Source organism: Durio zibethinus, chromosome 19 (assembly GCF_047325235.1).
Source record: "Durio zibethinus cultivar Kanyao isolate XHJ-2024 chromosome 19, ASM4732523v1, whole genome shotgun sequence".
Classification (NCBI taxonomy): Eukaryota; Viridiplantae; Streptophyta; class Magnoliopsida; order Malvales; family Malvaceae; genus Durio; species Durio zibethinus.
In genome coordinates this window covers 18,553,249-18,573,668 of record NC_143180.1, presented here as the reverse complement: position 1 = coordinate 18,573,668, position 20,420 = coordinate 18,553,249, and the positions used below count along the sequence as shown (strand labels likewise).

At 34.8% G+C, this 20,420-nt stretch overlaps 3 protein-coding genes, 1 long non-coding RNA gene and 1 pseudogene across 8 annotated transcripts; 4 read left to right on the top strand and 1 right to left on the bottom strand.

Moving 5' to 3' along the window:
• Positions 1–269: 269 nt before the first annotated feature.
• CRR22 (Pentatricopeptide repeat (PPR) superfamily protein) lies at positions 270–3,412 on the top strand. The gene has a single exon (XM_022909962.2). The coding sequence runs from the start codon at positions 445–447 to the stop codon at positions 2,872–2,874; it is 2,430 nt and encodes an 809-aa protein (XP_022765697.2). The 5' UTR covers positions 270–444; the 3' UTR covers positions 2,875–3,412.
• Positions 3,413–4,763: 1,351 nt separating this feature from the next.
• On the top strand, positions 4,764–11,260 carry LOC111310466 (protein ELC-like pseudogene; annotated as a pseudogene). 4 transcript variants are annotated; one of them, XR_016330456.1, is made up of 3 exons: positions 4,764–6,185; positions 9,868–10,102; positions 11,123–11,260. The product of XR_016330456.1 is annotated as a protein ELC-like pseudogene, transcript variant X3 (transcript). The 4 variants fall into 4 exon arrangements; XR_016330457.1 differs by lacking the exon at positions 9,868–10,102 and having other exon boundaries at positions 11,123–11,232; XR_016330455.1 differs by lacking the exons at positions 9,868–10,102; positions 11,123–11,260 and adding an exon at positions 6,470–6,713.
• Positions 10,123–12,540, top strand: LOC111310467 (uncharacterized). Its single transcript, XM_022909960.2, has 2 exons — positions 10,123–11,455; positions 11,603–12,540. The coding sequence occupies exons 1-2, from the start codon at positions 10,985–10,987 to the stop codon at positions 12,161–12,163; spliced, it is 1,032 nt and encodes a 343-aa protein (XP_022765695.1). The 5' UTR covers positions 10,123–10,984; the 3' UTR covers positions 12,164–12,540.
• A 505-nt stretch (positions 12,541–13,045) lies between these two features.
• Positions 13,046–16,193, top strand: LOC111310465 (BTB/POZ domain-containing protein). The gene is made up of 3 exons (XM_089748744.1): positions 13,046–15,102; positions 15,471–15,710; positions 15,854–16,193. Exon 1 carries the CDS (start codon positions 13,444–13,446, stop codon positions 14,890–14,892), a length of 1,449 nt encoding a protein of 482 aa, XP_089604870.1. The 5' UTR covers positions 13,046–13,443; the 3' UTR covers positions 14,893–15,102; positions 15,471–15,710; positions 15,854–16,193.
• A 14-nt stretch (positions 16,194–16,207) lies between these two features.
• Positions 16,208–19,298, bottom strand: LOC149513487 (uncharacterized). The gene is made up of 3 exons (XR_016330453.1): positions 18,529–19,298; positions 18,340–18,418; positions 16,208–16,295 (listed from the first exon to the last, which is right to left on the bottom strand). It is a non-coding gene; the product is annotated as an uncharacterized LOC149513487 (long non-coding RNA).
• Positions 19,299–20,420: the final 1,122 nt, after the last annotated feature.

Sequence of the window (20,420 nt, the reverse complement as noted above, 5' to 3'; positions counted from 1 at the left end):
TTAATCATATATTAAATTATTAAAATATTTTTATCGTTGTTTTATAAATTTAACATGTGAGATTTTATTAAAAATAATTAAAACTAAATGATGAAATAAGCTAAATAATTATAACTTTTATTAATATAAAATATTAAAAAATTTATATTTTAAAATAAAAAATATTTAAAGCACCATGTACTAATTATACTAATGAAAAGATTATAATAAATTTAAATTATTCACGTAAATTTACCCCTTGTCTCTCAAATTTGCTTGTTCCGTGCTTCTCTTTCTTCGGCCCAATTACCAGTTGCCACGCGCAATAGAAAAAAAAAAAAAAACTCCAACTCCTATCCGGTTGCAGTCCTCCCATTTGAAAAAGCCATAAGCTTCAAAGAAAAAGGAAGTCTTAATACATTTGCAGTACACTCGACATGGGAATGTGACGAAGACAAAACAGCCATGAGCTCTCAGCTCATAACTGCTTCTCCTCCTCTCACAAGCAGCCTAACCCCAAAACCCCACTCCCACACTCTCTCTCAAAGAACCCAAATCCCTCTCCACGTTTACAAACACCCAACAGCCATCCTTTTAGAACTCTCAACTTCCATTAAAGAAGTCTACCAAATCCTTCCCCACATAATCAAATCCAATCTCTACAATGAGCACTTTTTCCAAACCAAACTCCTAAGCCTTTTCTGTAACCACGGCTGCGTTGCCGAAGCTGCCCGTGTTTTCGAACCCATCCAAGATAAACCCGAAGTTCTTTATTACACTTTGCTTAAAGGGTATGCCAAGAACTCATCACTAGACGAAGCTTTGTCGTTTTTTATTAGAATGAAGGTTGATAATGTTAAGCCTGTTGTTTATAACTTTACTTACCTCTTGAAAGTTTGTGGGGATAAAGCTGAGCTTAGAAGGGGTAAGGAGATTCATGGGCAGTTGATAAAAAATGGGTTTTCTTCAAATGTCTTTGCCATGACTGGAGTTGTTAATTTGTATGCGAAATGTAGACAAATTGAGGAATCTTATAAGATGTTTGACAGAATGCCTGAAAGAGATTTGGTTTCTTGGAATACGATTATTTCTGGCTTCGCACAGAATGGTTTAGCTAAAATTGCCTTGGGATTAGTTGTTAGGATGCAAGAGGAAGGACAAAGGCCTGATTCGATTACCCTTGTTTCGATTTTGCCTGCTGTGGCTGATATGGGGCTGGTTAAGATAGGGAAGGCAGTTCATGGTTTTGTTATAAGGGCTGGTTTTGAAGGGCTTGTGAATGTGAATACTGCATTGGTTGATATGTATTCGAAATGCAGGTTTGTTGGAATTGGGAGATTGATTTTTGATGGGATGAAACAGAGGACTGCTGTGTCATGGAACTCAATGATCGATGGTTATGTTCAAAGTGGATATGCTGAGGAAGCGATGGTTATTTTTCAGAAGATGTTGGATGAAGGAGTGGAACCTACTGATGTTACTATAATGAAAGCTGCTCATGCTTGTTCTGATTTGGGTGATCTTGAGCGTGGAATGTTTGTTCATAAGTTATCCGATAAATTGAAACTTGGTTCCAATGTTTCTGTTATGAACTCTTTGATTTCCATGTTCTCTAAATGTAAGAGTGTTGACGTTGCTGCTGGTATTTTCAAAAAATTGCATGGTAAAACCCTTGTTTCTTGGAATGCTATGATTCTAGGCTTTGCGCAAAATGGATGCGTTAATGATGCTTTAAGCTATTTTTACAAGATGCATTCTCAAAATATAAGACCGGATACATTTACAATGGTGAGTGTGATTCCAGCTTTGGCGGAATTATCAGTTACACGCATGGCAAAGTGGATTCATGGATTTTGTATAAGAAGTTGTTTGGATGATGACGTTTTTGTGATGACCGCACTGGTTGACATGTATGCAAAGTGTGGAGCAATTCACACTGCCAGGAAGCTTTTTGATATGATGAATGAGCGGCATGTGACTACATGGAATGCTATGATAGATGGTTATGGAACACATGGGCTTGGAAAAGCTGCTTTAGAATTGTTTTATGAAATGCAAAAGGGTGCCATTAAGCCAAATGATGTCACATTTCTAAGTATTCTCTCTGCTTGCAGCCATGCAGGTATGGTGGAAGAGGGGCTTAGCTACTTTACCAGCATGAAGAGAGATTATGGCATAGAGCCTGCTATGGATCACTATGGTGCCATGGTTGACCTTCTTGGTCGAGCTGGTCGGCTAGATGAAGCATGGAATTTCATTCAAAAGATGCCTATTGAGCCAGAGATGAATGTCTATGGTGCCATGCTGGGTGCTTGCAAAATCCATAAAAATGTTGAGTTAGGTGAGAAGGCAGCAAACAAACTGTTTGCATTAAATCCTGATGAAGGTGGGTATCATGTACTGCTTGCTAACATATATGCAATGGCTTCAATGTGGGGCAAAGTGGCCAAAGTTAGAACTGTGATGAAGAAGAAAGGGCTTCAGAAAACACCAGGCTGCAGTTTAGTGGAGTTGAGAAATGAAGTTCACAGTTTTTACTCTGGAACCACAAACCATCCTCAGTCTAAAAAGATCTATGCTTTCCTTGAGGAGCTTGGAGATAAGATCAAAGCCGCAGGTTATGTGCCTGACACAAGCTCAATTCATGATGTAGAGGATGATGTTAAGGAGCAGTTAAACAGCACCCATAGTGAGAGGCTAGCCATTGCATTCGGGCTTTTGAATACCACCCAAGGCACCCCCATACACATCAGAAAAAACCTGAGAGTTTGTGGTGATTGTCATAATGCAACTAAATACATTTCACTTGTGACTGGGCGGGAAATCATAGTGCGAGATATGCAGCGGTTTCACCACTTCAAGAACGGAACCTGTTCTTGTGGAGATTATTGGTGAAATTGTCTTTCTACAGACTTGATTCTTGACAGCTCATGCAGAGGTTTTTGTTGGTGAAATAGTCTTTGCATGATTATTCACACTTGAGAGCTGATTCACCGCCTATCCTTGGAATTGGAAATTTCTGAGAAACAGGGCCCTGAACATAGAAATACATGAGATTTTGGATCAATTTTTCTTGGTTCATCTCATCCTGAGTATTATGCCTGAATTTGGAAAGCCATCCCAATCTGCTTTATGGAGCAACATCTTATGTTTTTGTCATCTCCTATCAAAGCTTGTTCTTTCCATATGACCTTATGCTTGAATGTTTAATTTGGAAAAAGAAACTACTTCAATCTAACCATTATTATACCATCCCCTTTCTTTTCAATGGTGTGAAAGATTTATTCATTTTTCCTTTTATGAAGGAAATCATTTTAGTTTTATATCCATTATTTTGTATATATTAATCAATTGTGGAACAATAAAGCTAGTCAGTCATTCTATGAGTTCCAAATCAATTTGATTGAGAAAGTATAGCTGTTGTTTTGCTCAATGCTTACCAGCCCTTCCTTTTTGACTCTTATTATTTCATAGATTAGTAGTATATACTAGCAGAAAGTTTTCTAGTATAGTCACATATTAGCAGACCATTACAAGGATGGTTGATAAGCTGATTGTTGTTAACTTAGACTCTAGAAAGTTTCCAGTAATGGATTAATTGATCAAATAATTTTTCTGCATTGGTTTTGAAGCTGCTACAAAAATTGCAGGTAGGGACTGTACTAAATGCCGAGGATGCCAAAACAGTCATGAATTGGACCCATATTTCCTATGAGTCTTGCTACAGAGAAGGTATGTATGCTTTGAATTCTGAGATTGTATATGTATATTTATATTCGTCTTTTGAAAACTGATTAGAACAAGGAGGGGCAATAGGGAGAAAATATAGGTCAGGATAACTGGCTGGTCCTTGCCCTTACTGCACAAGCAGACCCATATGTATTTAGCAAAATCTTAGATTAGTTTTGGGTTAATGTTTATTAATAGCATATCTAAACTTTAAAAATCTTTAATATGATATCTGAATTATAAATTTCTTAATTAACGTGATATTTAGTTTTAATATGTGACAGACAAATAATCTTTTAAATATCATATTAGTTAACAAATTCACGATTCAGATATTACTTTTGAAAATTCTTAAAGTTTAAATACCATATGTAACATTTCATTCATGACATTAATCCATTAGTTTTCAATATGGGGTTTTCCATGGTAGTTATCCTGACCAAAAGGCAACCAAAACCTCTTGAATGCAATAGCTAATATGGAAATCTTCCATGTAACTTTTTATTCTGTGAAAAGTGCTAGCAATCAGTGAAAAACATTAATCTGAAAGAAGTTTATAACTTTTCATCACCTAAATTTTTTTAACACCAAAAATAAATAAATAAATAAATAAAAATATTTTAACTTTATTCTTTTAAGACATACAATCATGTATTATTATAATTTAGAAAAAAAAACACTCACAATATTGTAAATGTTCGGATGAGATTTTCATCTCTTTCTCTCACATCTTTTTAGTCATTATTATTAATATTATTATTTAATATTCGTTTTGTCCAATCTTATTAGTTCATACTTCATAGTTTAATTTTTTATCAAACAAACTTAATTTTTAAATATTATTTTTTAAAATATGATGTTAAAATTAAAAATTAAAATTTTAATATAAAATTATGAAAATTTATTTCTATAAAAAATTAAAAATCAAATACGCAATAATAAACATTGGACAGATGGAAATGGAGTATATTCCAATTTCAAAAATCATAATCTTTCATAATTTTCAAATCATACATTTTCAATCAATATTATATTAAAAAAAAAAAAAAAAAAACTCATCTCAAGAGGAAGGTTCCCCAAGGTCCCCCGTACGCGCAAAGCATCTCTGTTAAGCAATCCTAAAACACAAATCTCTCATTTCTTTCCTCTTCCTTTCCAAATCCATATCCAAACCCTCCACCGTCCAATGGTTCCAACACCGTCAATACCGCCGCCGAACCCCCAACAAATCCAACAATTCCTTTCCTCAGTCCTTTCCCAACGCGGCCCTTCCTCCCTCCCTTACACCGAAGACACCAAATGGCTAATCCGCCAACACCTCCTTTCCCTCATCTCCCACTATCCTTCCCTCGAACCCAAAACCGCCACTTTCACTCACAACGACGGACGATCCGTTAACCTCCTCCAAGCCGATGGCACCATCCCCATGGCTTACCAAGGCGTCACTTACAACATCCCGATCATAATCTGGCTCATGGAATCTTACCCTCGTTACCCTCCCGTTGTCTACGTGAATCCCACGCGCGACATGGTCATCAAACGCCACCATCCTCACGTTACTCCGTCTGGGTTAGTTTCGATCCCTTATTTGCAAAATTGGATTTATCCAAGTTCTAATCTTGTTGATTTGGTCGTTAATTTAAGCTCTGTTTTTTCTCGTGATCCCCCGCTTTATTCCCAACGTCGTCCCAGTCCTAACCCAAACCCCAATCTCAGCCCTAACCCTTCTATTAATTCCTCCATGAATTCTAGCTATGGGCAGTCGCACCCACCGCCGAGGGTGGCTGCCGCTGCGTCAGGGTATCCTCCTTCGCCTTATGGGAGGGTACAGCCGCCGTATCCTCCTCCTTCACAGACGGAGGATGCCGCGGAGGTTTATAAGAGGAATGCGGTGAATAAGTTGGTGGAGATGGTTCATGGCGATATAAGTGGGATGAGAAAAGCTAGGGAGGTTGAAATGGAAGGGTTGTTTTCAGCTCAAGCCGTGTTAAGAAGGCGAGAGGAAGAGATTAATAAAGGGTTGAAAGAGATGCAAGATGAAAAAGAAGGTTTAGAACAGCAGTTACAGGTTGTGTTGATGAATACCGATGTGTTGGATAGTTGGGTTAGAGATAATGAAGGGAAAACTAAGAACTTAGGGGAGAGTAATGTTGATGTTGATGAGGCCTTTCATTGTGTTGACGTGCTTTCCAAGCAAATGTTGTATTGCACAGCTGCCGATTTAGCTATTGAGGATGTGGTTTATTCGTTGGATAAAGCAGTGCAAGAAGGGGCTGTGCCGTTTGATCAGTATTTGAGAAATGTGAGGTTGCTGTCAAGGGAGCAGTTCTTTCATAAGGCAACCGCAGCTAAAGTTAGGGCAGCTCAAATGCAGGCTCAGATTGCTAGTATGGCTGCTAGAGCACCACATTATGTCACATGACTGGTTATTGTTTTGTTTTGGGATTTGTCTATAAAAAAGGATCATGTGATTGGAGGTTAGCTTCTAGCCAAAATTTGATATTATCATGATATATCTGCATTTTTTATTTACATAATTAAATTTATGTTCCTTTCTATCAATATGTATTATTCCTTTGGGAAAATAGCATTATAATGTGAATCATGTGCTCATGAAATTGATGTGTTGACACTCTTGTTTGGGTTATACAATGAATTTGGGTTCTTCAGCACAGTTGCATTGGTGAGGAAAACTGAAATAGAGTTATATAATGTATCCGTTTGTATTATGTTTTCATAAGGTGTTTTTAATGTAGGAAAGGTTATGTGGAATAGTCAAGATGCCTTTAAAGCCCAACAAGCGAAGGTAGGAGTTTTAGGCAGATCTTATAATGAATGCAATGTAATGAGGAACACAAATGATTTAGTCAAGGTTTTTAGGATGCAATTTTCCTTTTTATGACAGTGGCTGAAGTTGTGAGAAGATTATCATTATATTAGTTTGCCTCTTTTGCAGTCTTTAACTAATCAATGCATCAATCTGTTATGTTGTTGTTTGGTTTCAACTTTTAAAACATTTAGAAATGATAGTTAAGAATCTGAATAGCATGGAATGTTATAATCTGCATAGGTTGTTAACTCTGCAAGCAAGACATATTTGTTTCTTGATTTGTGTTGTTCCCTTGCGTGTCATTCCCTATAATGATTGGATCCCAACTATTTACATCCTGAAGGTTTGAATGGGGTGTCACATCCCACATGTTACTTTATGTTCTTCCTTTTCACCAAATAACTGCCAAATTGCCTTTCAGAACAATTATAGAAAACAACATTTTAGTCCAATGGTTGGAGTAAACAATGTCATAGCCCTTAGTAAAATCTCAAGATAATTACAAGTCTTAAGCTTAGCAAACCCTTAAGCCATACCGAATTTCCCTCTCTCTCCAACCACAGCAAGCTCAAGCTCCTTCTCTGAATTTGGATTCCTTGAGAACAAACTGATGGAACTGCCATTGAAGTCACCTTGAGTGAATCCAAAATCCATGGAAACCACCCAAGTCAAGCACCTCTTGGCCTGTTGACACCCGTACACCTTGAGCTGAACCAATGGCTTGGGTAGTCTTTTCAGTCAGTGGATCATTGAGCAAACCGAAGGTTTTTTTTTTTTTTTTGGAACACCTAATATACTTTTTATATCCCAAAATTATTTGTCATGAGATTTTTTCTTTTTTTACTTTCGATATTAAAAAGTATGAAATATATATCAGTTCTATAACAATATTTTAAAATTTTAATTTAAAATATATTAAAACCAAACAATTTGCTTTTCTAAATTTCATAAAATCAATAAAGACAAATTTGTAGTAATAATTTAATTAACCAAAAATTAATCTATAAATTCTCTTTATTCGGGAATGCCATGAGTATTAATCCAATGAAATTTTTTCTTAAAAATCCTAATAAAATTAAAATCAAGTTCATTATAAGAATGATATCTCCATAGACGACATAAATGAACAATCAATTATATTGTGTCACAATATTTTGTCTTTTTTCTTAGCTGTGAATTAAGAAAGATTGCCTATTTGATAGATTTTTTTGCATTTTACCTTTTTTTTTTTTTTCAAAAAATAAAGACAAAAAATTAGTAAATTGGTTTTTTTTTTAATGGCATTTGACTAATTAATTGATAAAGACTTGAATATCTAATCTTAACTTCGCAAACAAGTGATTGACAAATTAGTGATTAACAATTAAGATAAAGATTTTATTTGATAGGAAAGATAAAAAGCAAGTAAAAATGTAAAATTTTTTGCGACTTAAATTATATCTTTATATAATTTAACCAATTAATTTTATATAATTTAACCAATTAATTATTCGAGAGAAAAAGAAATAATGCAAGAAACAAAGTTGGACAACCGCGTTGCCAAATTTGGACTAACGTGGAAGATTGTGGAAGGACCTTCAATCCTTCTGACAAATTCCTGGTTTACTATAGCAAAAAGTTATTACCAATACCTGAACTTTTCTCGACACACGTTTGGTCTTCGAGAAAGTGCCACCCCTGGAGAAAATTGTTGACCCCGTTCCCTTTTATTTTTTTCCCTCGAGAAATAATTAAAAGGGAAAAACTACAGAAAAAAGGTTCAAAAGGCAAACCCTAACAAAAAATAAGGTGCCCCAATGCACCGTCACATTTACTTAACGCGTATAGCATCTCTCTAGTGACGTCGTTTTTCGTCTCTCCCGGCGATTATATAAGGTTTCTCACCTGCGGGAGATTGTTACTTTTACCTACTACTCTTTATCACGATTCTAAGGTTTCTTTCTTTCTCTGTCTTTCTCTTTTATCTATTCTATTATTTGTTTATTTGCTTACTTTTATGAAGTGTAAACCATTAATAATTTGATTTTTTTTCTTCAAGGTTTTTGGTGGATTATTTTGTGTTTATTCACTTGTTGGTTGCTTATTTTTAATTGGAGGAGCAATGGGTTTGTTTTATTTTGATGAATTTTAGTAAAGAGCTTAGAGTCATTTAGGAATTGGTAGCTGAAATTAATGGCACAATGTTGATATCTAAATGCCTGTCTTTGGTGGGCAACAGCTTGCCCTAGGACAAGTTAATGATTTTTGTTCAAGTCAATTCTTATGTTGTGCAAAACTGGTATTGCATAGCATCCATGGCATTGCTTTCAAAGAATGACTTAGTATTGGTTCCATAGAATTCACCTATGTGTTGTTGAGTGACTAAAATTCTTCCTTCTAATTATCTTCCCTTTTTCTTTCATCACTATAGTTTTCTTTTGGTTTTCAGTATGATATTAACAGAGTTTGCTGATGGTGATTACTGGAAACCCTTGGAATTGGCTATTTGTGAAAATGCGTCTTGTGTTAAACATGGTGTAGGGAAGAGCTCTTCCAAAACCTGTTTGGGGTTAAATTGAGTGTTATCTGATGTGTGCATGTATATTGTTTTAATTTAACTTCTGTATTTTTGGAAGTATGCTTTGGTGTAATTATGTTCTCTTGTATGTTCCAAGCATGTATGGAATTTGGATCTCAGATGCTGATATGGTCCAAGGGTTTGACATGTGCAGCTTTTGGCATATAAAATCTGGCATAATGGTTAAGCCCAAAAATATCTAACACTTTTTCACACTAGTGTTTCCAAAATCTGAAACGTCTCTTTCTTGTTAAGTTCTATGTTCTTTTAACATGGGGCAGCTGAATTCTGTCTGTATGAAAGGATTGTCTAATCCTTTAGAACATGTAATTACTTATTAAAAGCGTTTCTATAGATATGATGATTGATATAGTTGATGATATGTACTGTTTTATTGGAGATTATTATTGCCAGCAGTCAGAGATCTTAAGTATTCGTGCATATTTTGGAGGTTGGGGAGGACAAGAGTTGGTTAGGGACTTCCTCCAGCTCATTCTATGTCCTTCCTCTGTCCACCATGAAACCTTGACCTTTTATACTCCTGCCTTTTACCACCATGAACATGGGAATCAAGGAGGATGATTAAGCTAATATGAAGTGAGGTAAGAAAGAGGGTATTGTGGTGTAGCACTGATCAGTGATCTTATATGTTTTTACCATGATGGAGATCAATACTTAAGTTTTTAGCCCACTCTTCCTATCTGGATATTTTATTTAAATGAGATAAATTACAAGTGAGAGGAATTTAAGGGCTTTCTTTTCAATGGAGCAGATGCAATTAAGGAGTTGAATTTTATTGGATGGTGGTTACATATTTCATTAAGCAAGAAGAATAGTTAAAGTGCAGGGTAATGAGTTGGGTTTGTGAGTGAGCTTCTGTTGTTGGTAACTGTGTTATCAGGTTGGTTGGTAAACTTGCCCCTTGATTGGTCTGGCCTTACAGTTGAACCACTTAAGAGTTGGATCTTGGCCTAACCATCCTGCTCTGGCATTTAGTATTTGACCTGGTAAGAGCTAGTTAATAAATATTTTGTCCCTTTTATTTGTTTCACATCAAATTTCTCCTTTAACATATGGACTTGTGCTTCTTGTATCATACTCTATATGGCATGTTGGAACAGTGTTATGCATTTTGAAAATACAAGGGTCTAAACTCTAGTGGGGATAGTTTCACGTGGTATTCTTGTAATCACCTATTCTTATATTACATCAAGTATATAAAAAACCAACCCTTTCTTTATTTTTATTTTTTTTGAGAAAGAACTCTGCATTTTTTTGTTCAGTGAGAGCTTAATCTTCCTAGTTTAGGTAAATATATATATATTTTTTATCTTAAACGGTAAACTGATTCAATTTAAGTGCGCTTTGACAGAGGAATTTATGCTGAAGCTGATTTAGTTTTCAAGTAGCAAGAGTTAGGGTATGCCAATTACGAGTTGGACAACTAATTTCCTTTATAATTTCTTTTTCAATTATAGTAGTGAATGCTCTGATAAAATGCCTGATATTAAGAGCATTCTCGATTGCAGGCCTAGAAAGGGGGAAATTAGGGCACATCCTAAGTTGCATGATGCATAGGTTATGGCTTTACATTGAAACTCATTCTTTAATGGAATCAGTGTTAACTAGGATTCTAGGTTTACATGAAGTTGCTTTTTTGGGACTTGATCTCAGTTGTTATTTTACAAACTAATGTTTCTTGACATGACATTGTGCCATTTGTTCAGTAGTCATTGTGTTATTTATTTATATGATCGGAATGTAATCCAACTCTCCATTTGGCCTTTGTTGTGTCCTCTATTGTCTCTCAACATGGCAAAACAACATAACTATTATTCTCTAACTGGAGTAAAATGTGTTTGGATAATCATTTTTTTTTATTTGTTTAGATGATTGTGATATCAGTTAGTCCTCAATTTGACTTATATTTAATTTCTATTGAGCATTGTTTTATATTTCACCTTAGCATGACAACACCTTTCTTTTCTCCTTTTACTGGATTACGAATGGACCACTATGACCTGCAGGTGCAGAGAAGGGAGATGAAGCATAAAGGAAGAAATGTAGTTTGGTCGATTGCAATGGACAAGTGTCTAATTGAAGCTCTGGCCATTCAGGCTAAAAATGGGAATAAAATTGACAAATGCTTTAATGAAAATGCATATACTGCTGCTTGTATTGCCGTGAATTCTCGTTTTAATTTAAACTTGAACAATCAAAAAGTTGTTAATCGTCTTAAGACAATTAAGAAAAGGTACAAGGTAGTGAGGGATTTGCTAAGTCAAGATGGATTCAGGTGGAATCCGAATGCAAAGATGATTGAATGTGACAGCGAAGATCTTTGGAAAAGATATATAGCGGTCAGTGTGTTCTGCATTCTCTTCCACTCTTCCATTGTGTTTTTTTTTTTTTCTTTTTTTAATATATTTTTTAATGTTACTTGATGTGTACCATTTTTTCTCAAGGGAAAACTGTTTCTATTGCTAAGCTACAAATATATTGAGCAGGCACATCCTGATGCAAGAGGATTTCGAGGAAAACAGATTGAGATGTATGATGAGCTAAAGATTGTTTGTGGAAATTATCAAGCGCCTAGTCGTTGGGCGAAGATGAAGGATGGAAATCATCTAACTGGGTTTAAGAATTTTGAAGAAAATTCTGCTTCTTTCTTATCACCAAGTTCAGATGACTTAAGTGATACAGATGGAACGGAGTCATATACTGGGCCACCGGAGTATTTGCAAGACGGTAGCCAAGACCTTCCTCAAATGGAGCCTCTCAGACAACTTCGAAAGCGACCTCGTGGCTCAGATGCTCTTCAGGAGGCAATGTTGGCGCTGGCTTCTGGCATTCGGCGGTTGGCTGATGCAGTGGAGCGGAGTAAGACTACAATCAATACCTCTGAATTGCTAGTGGCTGTTATGGAGATTGATGGTCTGGAAGAAGCTAAACAGATGTATGCATTTGAGTATTTGAATGCCGACCCTATCAAAGCAAGAGCCTTCATGACGTACAATGTTCGGATGAGGAAGACATATTTGTTTAGACAGTTTTGGTGGTGGAAATGACAGGTGTTGAATTTCAAACCTTTCGGTATATAATCTACAGTGCTATGGGAATAGTTATAGATGTTGGCACATTAAACCTGACTTCTATGATCCTTGGAGGTGAATGTACAGATTTCAGATGTTCAACAGTTATCATATATGGCTTGAAGCCAGTACTGTAAAGAAACAAACAGGGAGCTTTATGTCTTGTCTTTGAGTGAAGCTAAGTTGTGTTATTCAGAATCAGCATTTCACTAAGCAATATGATTATATTGTTATTTTTACTTCTTGTTTTTCAGATCCATCCATGCTTGATGGATGCTGGTCGCGGTTCATATTACTTTGTAAGACATAATTGATTTGTTTCATGTTAACTAGCAAAATATTTTTCATTTTTACTTATTGACTCTTACCATTTTATTTTAAAAAAAATCTCACAAATCAAAAGTAAAGTGAATATTTATATTATAAGTTTTTTTGGATGGATCAAAATCTAACGTAGATAGATTGTTCAATTTTTCAGATTATAATAAGATATGTCGTATCTGATTATTTAAAATAAGTGATTATAAATTATGTATTCGATATGATCTCAATAAATAATTATTGATAATATTCAAACTTAAAATTTTTTTATCAAATACGATTGAATTTTAATTAATTGAATTTTAATCAATTGAATTTGAGCATTGTGAGATTTGTGACTCTTTAATCTTTTTCACTCCAAGGAGGATGTATGTTTTTAGTGTTACATCCTTATTAATACTTTTGGAGTTGGTTTTGAAATCTATTGATATAGGTTATACCGATTTGCAAAATGTTATTCACTTTAATTTATTAAATTTTATGATTTTATCGCATTTGAAGGTGACGTGAACAGTTATACAATATAAAAATCGAAGTCTATTTACCAATTCACGGTGCCTCCTTTTTAACACCGCGACACTCCTCCATCAAAGTTTATTTTATTCTTCTATGGTGGGAAGTTTGTGTGGCTATACCAGGCAGCCAAAATCAGGAATCTTGCTACCATTTCAACTCTCAATGTCCAATAGATTACAAACTTTGTCGCTTGCCTATGGACCGGAACTCTTGGGCTTTTCCTTTTCCGTTTAGAGTCCTAGGTTATCAAACTGCTGAATCTGGTGATGTTGGGCTTGCTTCTAAGTTATTTGATAAAATGCCGTAAAGAAGTAAAAGCAGTAGTTGTTTGGAATTCGTTAACTTCCAAGCTGCTGCCTAGCACTATACAAAGTTGCGATTTTTAAGGGCCCCTCAACTTGATCAGTTGATGAGCTTCAATGGCTGACAAAATTTCCAATCCAACCATTCCTTACGACCGCATAAAGCTCAACGTTGGCGGCAAGCTTTTTGAAACCACTGTCTCGACCCTCCAATCTGCAGGTCCTGATTCCCTCCTTGCCGCTCTCTCCAGCCGCCCCTCACATCTTGACTCTAACCCTATATTCATCGACCGTGATCCCGAAATCTTCTCCGTCCTTCTCTCTCTCCTCCGCTCTAACCGCCTCCCTTCTGCCGCTCTCCGCCGGTTTTCTATCCAGGAACTCGCCGACGAGGCTCTTTATTACGGAGTCGAGTCTCGCCTCCGATCTGCCTATTCGCCCTCACCACTTCGTGGCATAGACGCCGCCGCCGTCGTCGATACCATCCGCCCTGCCTCCGACGCTGTGCCTTCCATTTTTGCCGCCGGCGAAGACGGTTCAATTTGGATCGCTCACGGTGGTCAAATTTCAATATATGATTCCTACTTATCATACTCCGCAGCCGTACGTACGCATCTCGATGATATCACCTCGATTTGTCGGGTCTGGCCCGAGATAGCCGCCATCGGATCTGAATCCTACTCTGGCCTGCACTTCTACGACCTTTCCAGCGGACGCTATACCGCTTCAGTTCGTTGGACCGATCAGGCTGACCCACGGATACACAAAGCTCGAGTCAGTGCCATCGCTAACTCACCAGACTCGGTCTTTGCGTCATTTGATTGTCCTCATAGAGAGAACGGCGTCCTCGTGATTGACAAATCAACGCTCCAGGTTTCGTCGGAGCTGGCTCGCCAATCAGGAACTGCAGCGAAGAACACAGTAGCGGGGAGGCTGACGTGGCTGCCAGCAACTGGTTTGGTTATCGGGAGTGCTGTCACCTGTGGGGCATTTGGTTTCTCCGGTTACATTAGGATGTGGGACCCGAGAAGTAGGGAGGTGGTTTGGGAGACGAATGAACCCGGTTCAGGTCGGAGCAGCAGGTATGGAGATTCATTTGCTGACGTTGATGTCGACGTCGATGATTTGAGTCTCTTCAAGATATGCTCAAAATCTGGGGATTTGGCAATGGCAGACATTCGTAGCTTGGGGGATGATCCTTGGGTATATATGAAAGACACAAATCCTAGCATGAGAGACACGAGCTATGGCGGAAACAGTGTCGTCTTACATTGCTACAAAAGACAGGTTTTCGTGGGGAAAGATGGAGAACTGGAGGTTTGGTCGAATGAAAAAGAATGGTATGACACTGTTATTCCAAGTCAGCAATCCTCGGAAAGTCAAAATCAAAGTCAGGAAATGTACTTCAGGAGGAATTATGTGGATAAAGTGGAGGATGCAAAGAGAGGGATGATAAAGAGAATTGAAGGAGGTGGGGAGAGATTGTTTGTGAGCAGAGAAGATGTGGAAGGGATTGAGGTTTGGGAGAGTTCCAATCATTCTAGAGCAGTCACTGTTTCCTTCTAGAAAAGAATAATGGACACTGAGTCAGTTAATTCTATTTGATGCGTGGAATTGGTTTTTTTTTTTTTCTCTCGCAAAAAAGAGGCAACCACATTTATATACTGCAGGCTTCAGCGAGGATTTAAATTAGATTTATAGATCACGAGATTGCTGGCAGCGGGAATGGCACTTAGTTCAAACTAAATATTCGATCCTTATCAATTCAACCTGGGGGTATGCAACCTAGAGAGATGGCAGTATTTCTTTAATGAATGTTGTATCTGAGGTTTGGTTTATTTGGAAAAGATGTCAGCCTGAGGGCACGACGCAAATGGTTTAATTGATGACTTCGGTTCGATCTCTTTTAGCATAGAATTAGTTCTCTGAACAGAGGCTTTGTATTCTTTTTGGTGTTATATTAGTTTTGATATCTGTTATCAACTTGTAATGAATTTGATTTGTTTGAAAACATATGATTGATAATAACACAATCAAAGTCTTGAATTTTCAAAATACTGATATATCTTTGATGGTGTTAACTCTTAAGATGTTATAACAATGGGGCTTTTAATTTTGGCATCAACTTCAATTTTGAATTGCAGGCAATGGCATCTCATATGTGCTTTTTCCTCCAAGGCACAGTGATAGGTCGATAGTTAAGTAATGGAACTAAACACAGCAATGAGGTTGGTCATGAAACTTCTTCAGGCTTTAAGGGGCTCTTGTTCACTTCTTCAGTCAAGGAATTTCCTTTGCCGTTTTGTTATAATTAATGTGCCTTTATCCTTTTTCCTCTGTCTAGAAACCTGGCTACTTCACTCTCCAAGATTTGAATGCAATAGGTTATGTCTTATCTTTCAAAATGTCTTTTAAGAGAATTATCATGTTCTGATTGCTATTGTTGCTGCTATTATTTTGTCAAGCTGATGTTTACCTGATTCTTTTTCCTTGTTTCATTGACTGCCACTTCTTCTAATATGGGCAGATGTTCGTCTTGCTTACTCCGTGTGGATGATGATGGCATATTTGACAAATGTCTGGAAGCTTAATTCTTACCACATGCTGATGCCATTGTCAATCTTTAGTTAGGTGTAACCGCCGTGCCGTCAACAGTAATTTTGTTCCTTGTAGAAATTCTTGTAGGTAACTTTTGATGCTCTTGTTATCTACTCTTGCCTACAGCATAGTAAGATTCTTCCCCTCACATTTTTTTAAAACCTTTTTTGTTGCAACTATTTCCTTTTCCACTGAGTTATTGCTGTTTAGGAAATTGTATAAAGTTGAATTGCATACCACTATAAGTATTCATAGTATCTTTTACACTTCATGAACACTGTATCAAAAAGCTGGACTAAAGCATTACTGCATGCCGGGTTTCTGGATTTAGTCAACGTAATCACCACCACTTCATGATCAGTTACAGGTACCTGCACTTCATATGAACCCAAATGCATAAAAAAAAAGGGACAGAAATTCTTGTTCAGACAGCATTAGTCTTAGCTGTTGAAATGTCAGGGCGGAAAACATCTGTAGCATCTTTATTGCTGAACAAACAAAGGAAACCAAAGAACAGATGAGTAAAGGAAAGATCATATGCATAACTTTGTGGTCCTGTTTTATGGTCGTCGTTCCTATAGATGCAGTTGTAGGAATGATCATAGTCAAGCCATGATCAATTACGTTGAGCATTCCAATTTCCAGCAATAGGCACAACGACCATTTAATGGGTGGATGTAAAGAAAATAAGTTTTGGGTAGCGTTTAATGGGTGCCTATATACCAGCGGAGGCTGGGATGGGGGATAGATGGTGGGTTGTCACATAAGGGTGTGCTCTTAAGATTGCCCTGAAAGCTCAGGCAAAACTTGAGGATCATACGAGGGGTGCGTTCTTAATATTGTACAGTTGAGGCAAAACTTGAGGATAAGAATATAAGAATATAAACATACGTTTGGTTTACAAGATTATGATAGCATATGATTAGATAATATTGTAAATAGAATTAGATTAAATAATCACTCTATTTTATGTTTGATGTTTATAAGAATTAAGATAAGATAATTTATTTATTGATTAAAATTATTATTATTTTTTAATTTATATAATTTAAATTATTAATATAATTTTTAAAAATATAATAAAATATTTAAATTCAATTCCATGAATTGAAAATAATTCTTTTTATTCTGAGATGATTGAATCATCTTTTACCAAAAGAGTGATTAATTTTCTTTACAATCTTATTTTTTTTCTTTTTTAAATATAAATGAAATGTAATATAAAATAATTATTATTTTATTCTATCCATCATGAGTGAATTCTAACTAAACATGATAATCAACGTAATTTAAAAATATCATGGCATATCAAAGATCCCCTTAAACAATTTTTAAACCTCTTTATGGGGATAACCGACGGCAGTAGCTTATTAATTTCAAAGTTTAGTGTTAGGGAGGAGGGATTTTACCCAGAAAAAGATTGTAAGGAAATATGATCTTCTTTGTTTAAAAAGTTTTAATTATTTTATTTAAAGGTGGATAATATATTTTTAATTAAATTTATAATTAAAATTTAATAATTTTTAATTAATAAGATCTTGATTTAATGGCAAGAAAAAGTTTTAAAATTATGAGATTTTAAGTTTAAGTTTAATTGCATATGAATCATTTAGTTAAATTATAATTTTTAATTGATTATTCAACATTATATTTATTGATTCATGATTATAAATGTAACTTCAAAAAAAATTAATAATTTTAAATTAAATAAAAATTAATTAAAAATAAATATAATTTGAATAAATATTAATCATAAATTAAAAATATAATTATTATTGTAAATATAAAAAAGCATATTTTATATACGATTATAATGTAATTAATCATGTAGTCATCTTATTTTGTTAGGTTTTTCTTCAGCTGAGTTAGATCCAAGCTTTATTGTGAAATTTTTATTCATTTTTATTTTGGACTTTATTTTGTGGCTTATCTCTAGTTTATTTTCTTTTTTTTTTTCTTCTTCATTATCTGATTAATAAATAAAAAGCTAAAAGTTTTAAATTAGACTAAGGGATGATCGTTATCAGAAAGCATGAGATTAGGTGCTAATTTATAACTTTGTGAGACTAATCGAAATTGATCTAAAACTCTTTGCAATTTATCAACAATGGAAATGGCAGGGGATTAGAGAAAAATCACACAAGAAAAAGGTGTACAGTGATTCAAGCTGTAATATATAGAAAAGTCAGAGGAGGAATGGGGATGAAGCCAGCTCATCCTTAATTCCTAATTAGATCATTACCAGCCAATTCTTAATAGTTCAATAATCACACGAGGGCTAGTACACCCAGAACCACATACAGAAGATAATCTTACCTATATTGTCCAATTTCTCTAAATGATTAGACATTGAAGCACAAATAACAAACAGTAGAGTCAATAATTCACCCAAGTTGAAACATTCACAATAGTCACCTGTTGTAGGAATCAGGACTTGTCACCACCATCAATTTCTCGTTGGATAATCGCCATTCGTCAGTCAGCTAAGTCAACACTAATTTAGAATCGAAGCAAAATTAGAAACCAAAGGAGATCATAAACAAAAAGTGAAGAATCAAACAAAATGGAAAATGAGAGGAGCAAAAGGGAAAACCCGAAACCTACCCTTAGTGGTAGCGGTGACAGACGACGATCGACACTATTTTTAAGAGATCTAAATAGTGAAAGCAAAGAGCTAGATGAGAGAAATAATATACTGAAAGTTAGAGACAATTCGACGGAATAGGTTGGAATAAAGAAGGAAAATCCCGAGGCTTGAACTTCTGATCTACACCTTTAGGAAGTGATTTTCGAAAAAATGAGCCCATATTTAAGAGGAAGAAAATGAGAAGTAGTGATAGGGAAAATTTTGACTTGATCAATCATCAGACTGTGGCAGAGCACGATGACGTCGGTGTCGGGATCTAGAAACCTTTGAAGTTTTTGATCTGGGTTCTAGAAGGAGAGGGAGAGAAAAGAAAAGAAAAAAAAGAAGGGGAAGGTGAGGTATGAAAAAAAAAGGCTGACCTTTGGGTTTTATAGCCACATAAAACGACGTCATTTTGGATATTAGATAGGAGCAGGATCTGCGTGTTTTTAAATGCGTAATTTGACTTGTAACGTGACCCACACGACAACCTGTTTCCTTGGCCTTGGGGTTAAGCCGAGTCAAGTTGTTCCATAAGCCATTTAGTCACATCCTGGAACTCCTTTGTATTTATAGTTAAGCTAAGCCACATGTAAACCAAGTCGAGCAAATTTTTTTTTTGTATTTTTTTCATTTTTATTTTATTTTTTAGTTTATTTATTTATTTTTATTTTTGAAATAGTTTGCATGTTTGGATTTTATGAAAATTAAAAGAAATAAATAAAATAAGACATTAATAAAGTATTTTTTGAGAATAAATAATAATTTTTCAAAAATAAAATTTTTAAAAATTTTAAATGATGAATTTCTATAAAATTTTTAGGTGAAATTTTTTTCTAAATCTGTCTTAAATGATAGAATAGTTTAAAAAAAATTTCAATAAATATTTATTTTCAATACAAAAAAACCAAAAATGAAAAAAATAAAAATACTAATAAAAATTTTGGAGTTAAATATAAATTATCCAAAGATGAGATTCTTAGAAATTTCAAATGGTAAATTTTTAAGAAATCTTTAGGTGAGAAATTTCTCTAAATTTATCTCAAATGACGGAATAATTTAGATAAAATTTTTAATAAAAGTAATTGTATTCTTTTCTAAATAAAGAATTTTGGTTGAAAATATTTGATTATTATCCAAAGATGAGAATCTTAAAAATTTCAAATAGTAAATTTCTAAGGTCTCTTTAGATGAGAAATTTCTTTAAATTTATCCTAAATGGTAGAAGAATTTAAATGAAATTTCAAGAAAATAATTGTCATATTATTTTTTTTTCAAAGATAAAAAATAATTTTTTTTAAATAGGCCCAAATGGTAAAAAATTTAAAAATTAAAAAAAAAGATATATATAATTTGGCCTAAATGGTAGAATAATTAGATATATTTTCAATAAAAATAAAAAATAAAAAATAATTAAACTTTTTTTCCTACGAAAGAGCCTTTTCAGGAAAACAAATGAGATTTTTAAATACTTTTGAAGTGAGAAAATATTTTTAAGAATTCTGTTTGATTGATGAAGAGTCTTAAGAATTATTTTCAACATTTGAACATTAAAATTTAAAACCATTAAAATCAAAATCTTAGGATAAATTTAAAATAAAATGGTTTCATTCTTTGGATGGGCATGTGGAGGTGTTATAACATTTCTCATATATAAACGAACTCTTAAACTTTGTTCTGGTTAGTAGACTTGAATATATTCTTTTAAGAATTCTTAGTCAAGCTTAGGAGCTGCTTAAAATGATAGATTCATTTGGTAGCCAATCATTCCTAGTAAAAAAGATTGGTGGTAACTCCATTTGTTAAGTCTAGCTATAGATTTTCAGATCTATATGTTATGACAGTTTAGTTACTCCACTGGAGAGGTTAG

What these genes read in the sequence shown, in the direction of transcription:
- CRR22 (XM_022909962.2), top strand. Translation starts at nt 445, where the DNA reads ATGAGCTCTCAGCTCATAACTGCTTCTCCTCCTCTCACAAGCAGCCTA.
- LOC111310467 (XM_022909960.2), top strand. Translation starts at nt 10,985, where the DNA reads ATGATTGTGATATCAGTTAGTCCTCAATTTGACTTATATTTAATTTCT. An exon ending in TTTGGAAAAGATATATAGCG is followed by an intron (nt 11,456 to 11,602) that starts GTCAGTGTGTTC and finishes TATATTGAGCAG; the next exon opens with GCACATCCTGATGCAAGAGG.
- LOC111310465 (XM_089748744.1), top strand. Translation starts at nt 13,444, where the DNA reads ATGGCTGACAAAATTTCCAATCCAACCATTCCTTACGACCGCATAAAG.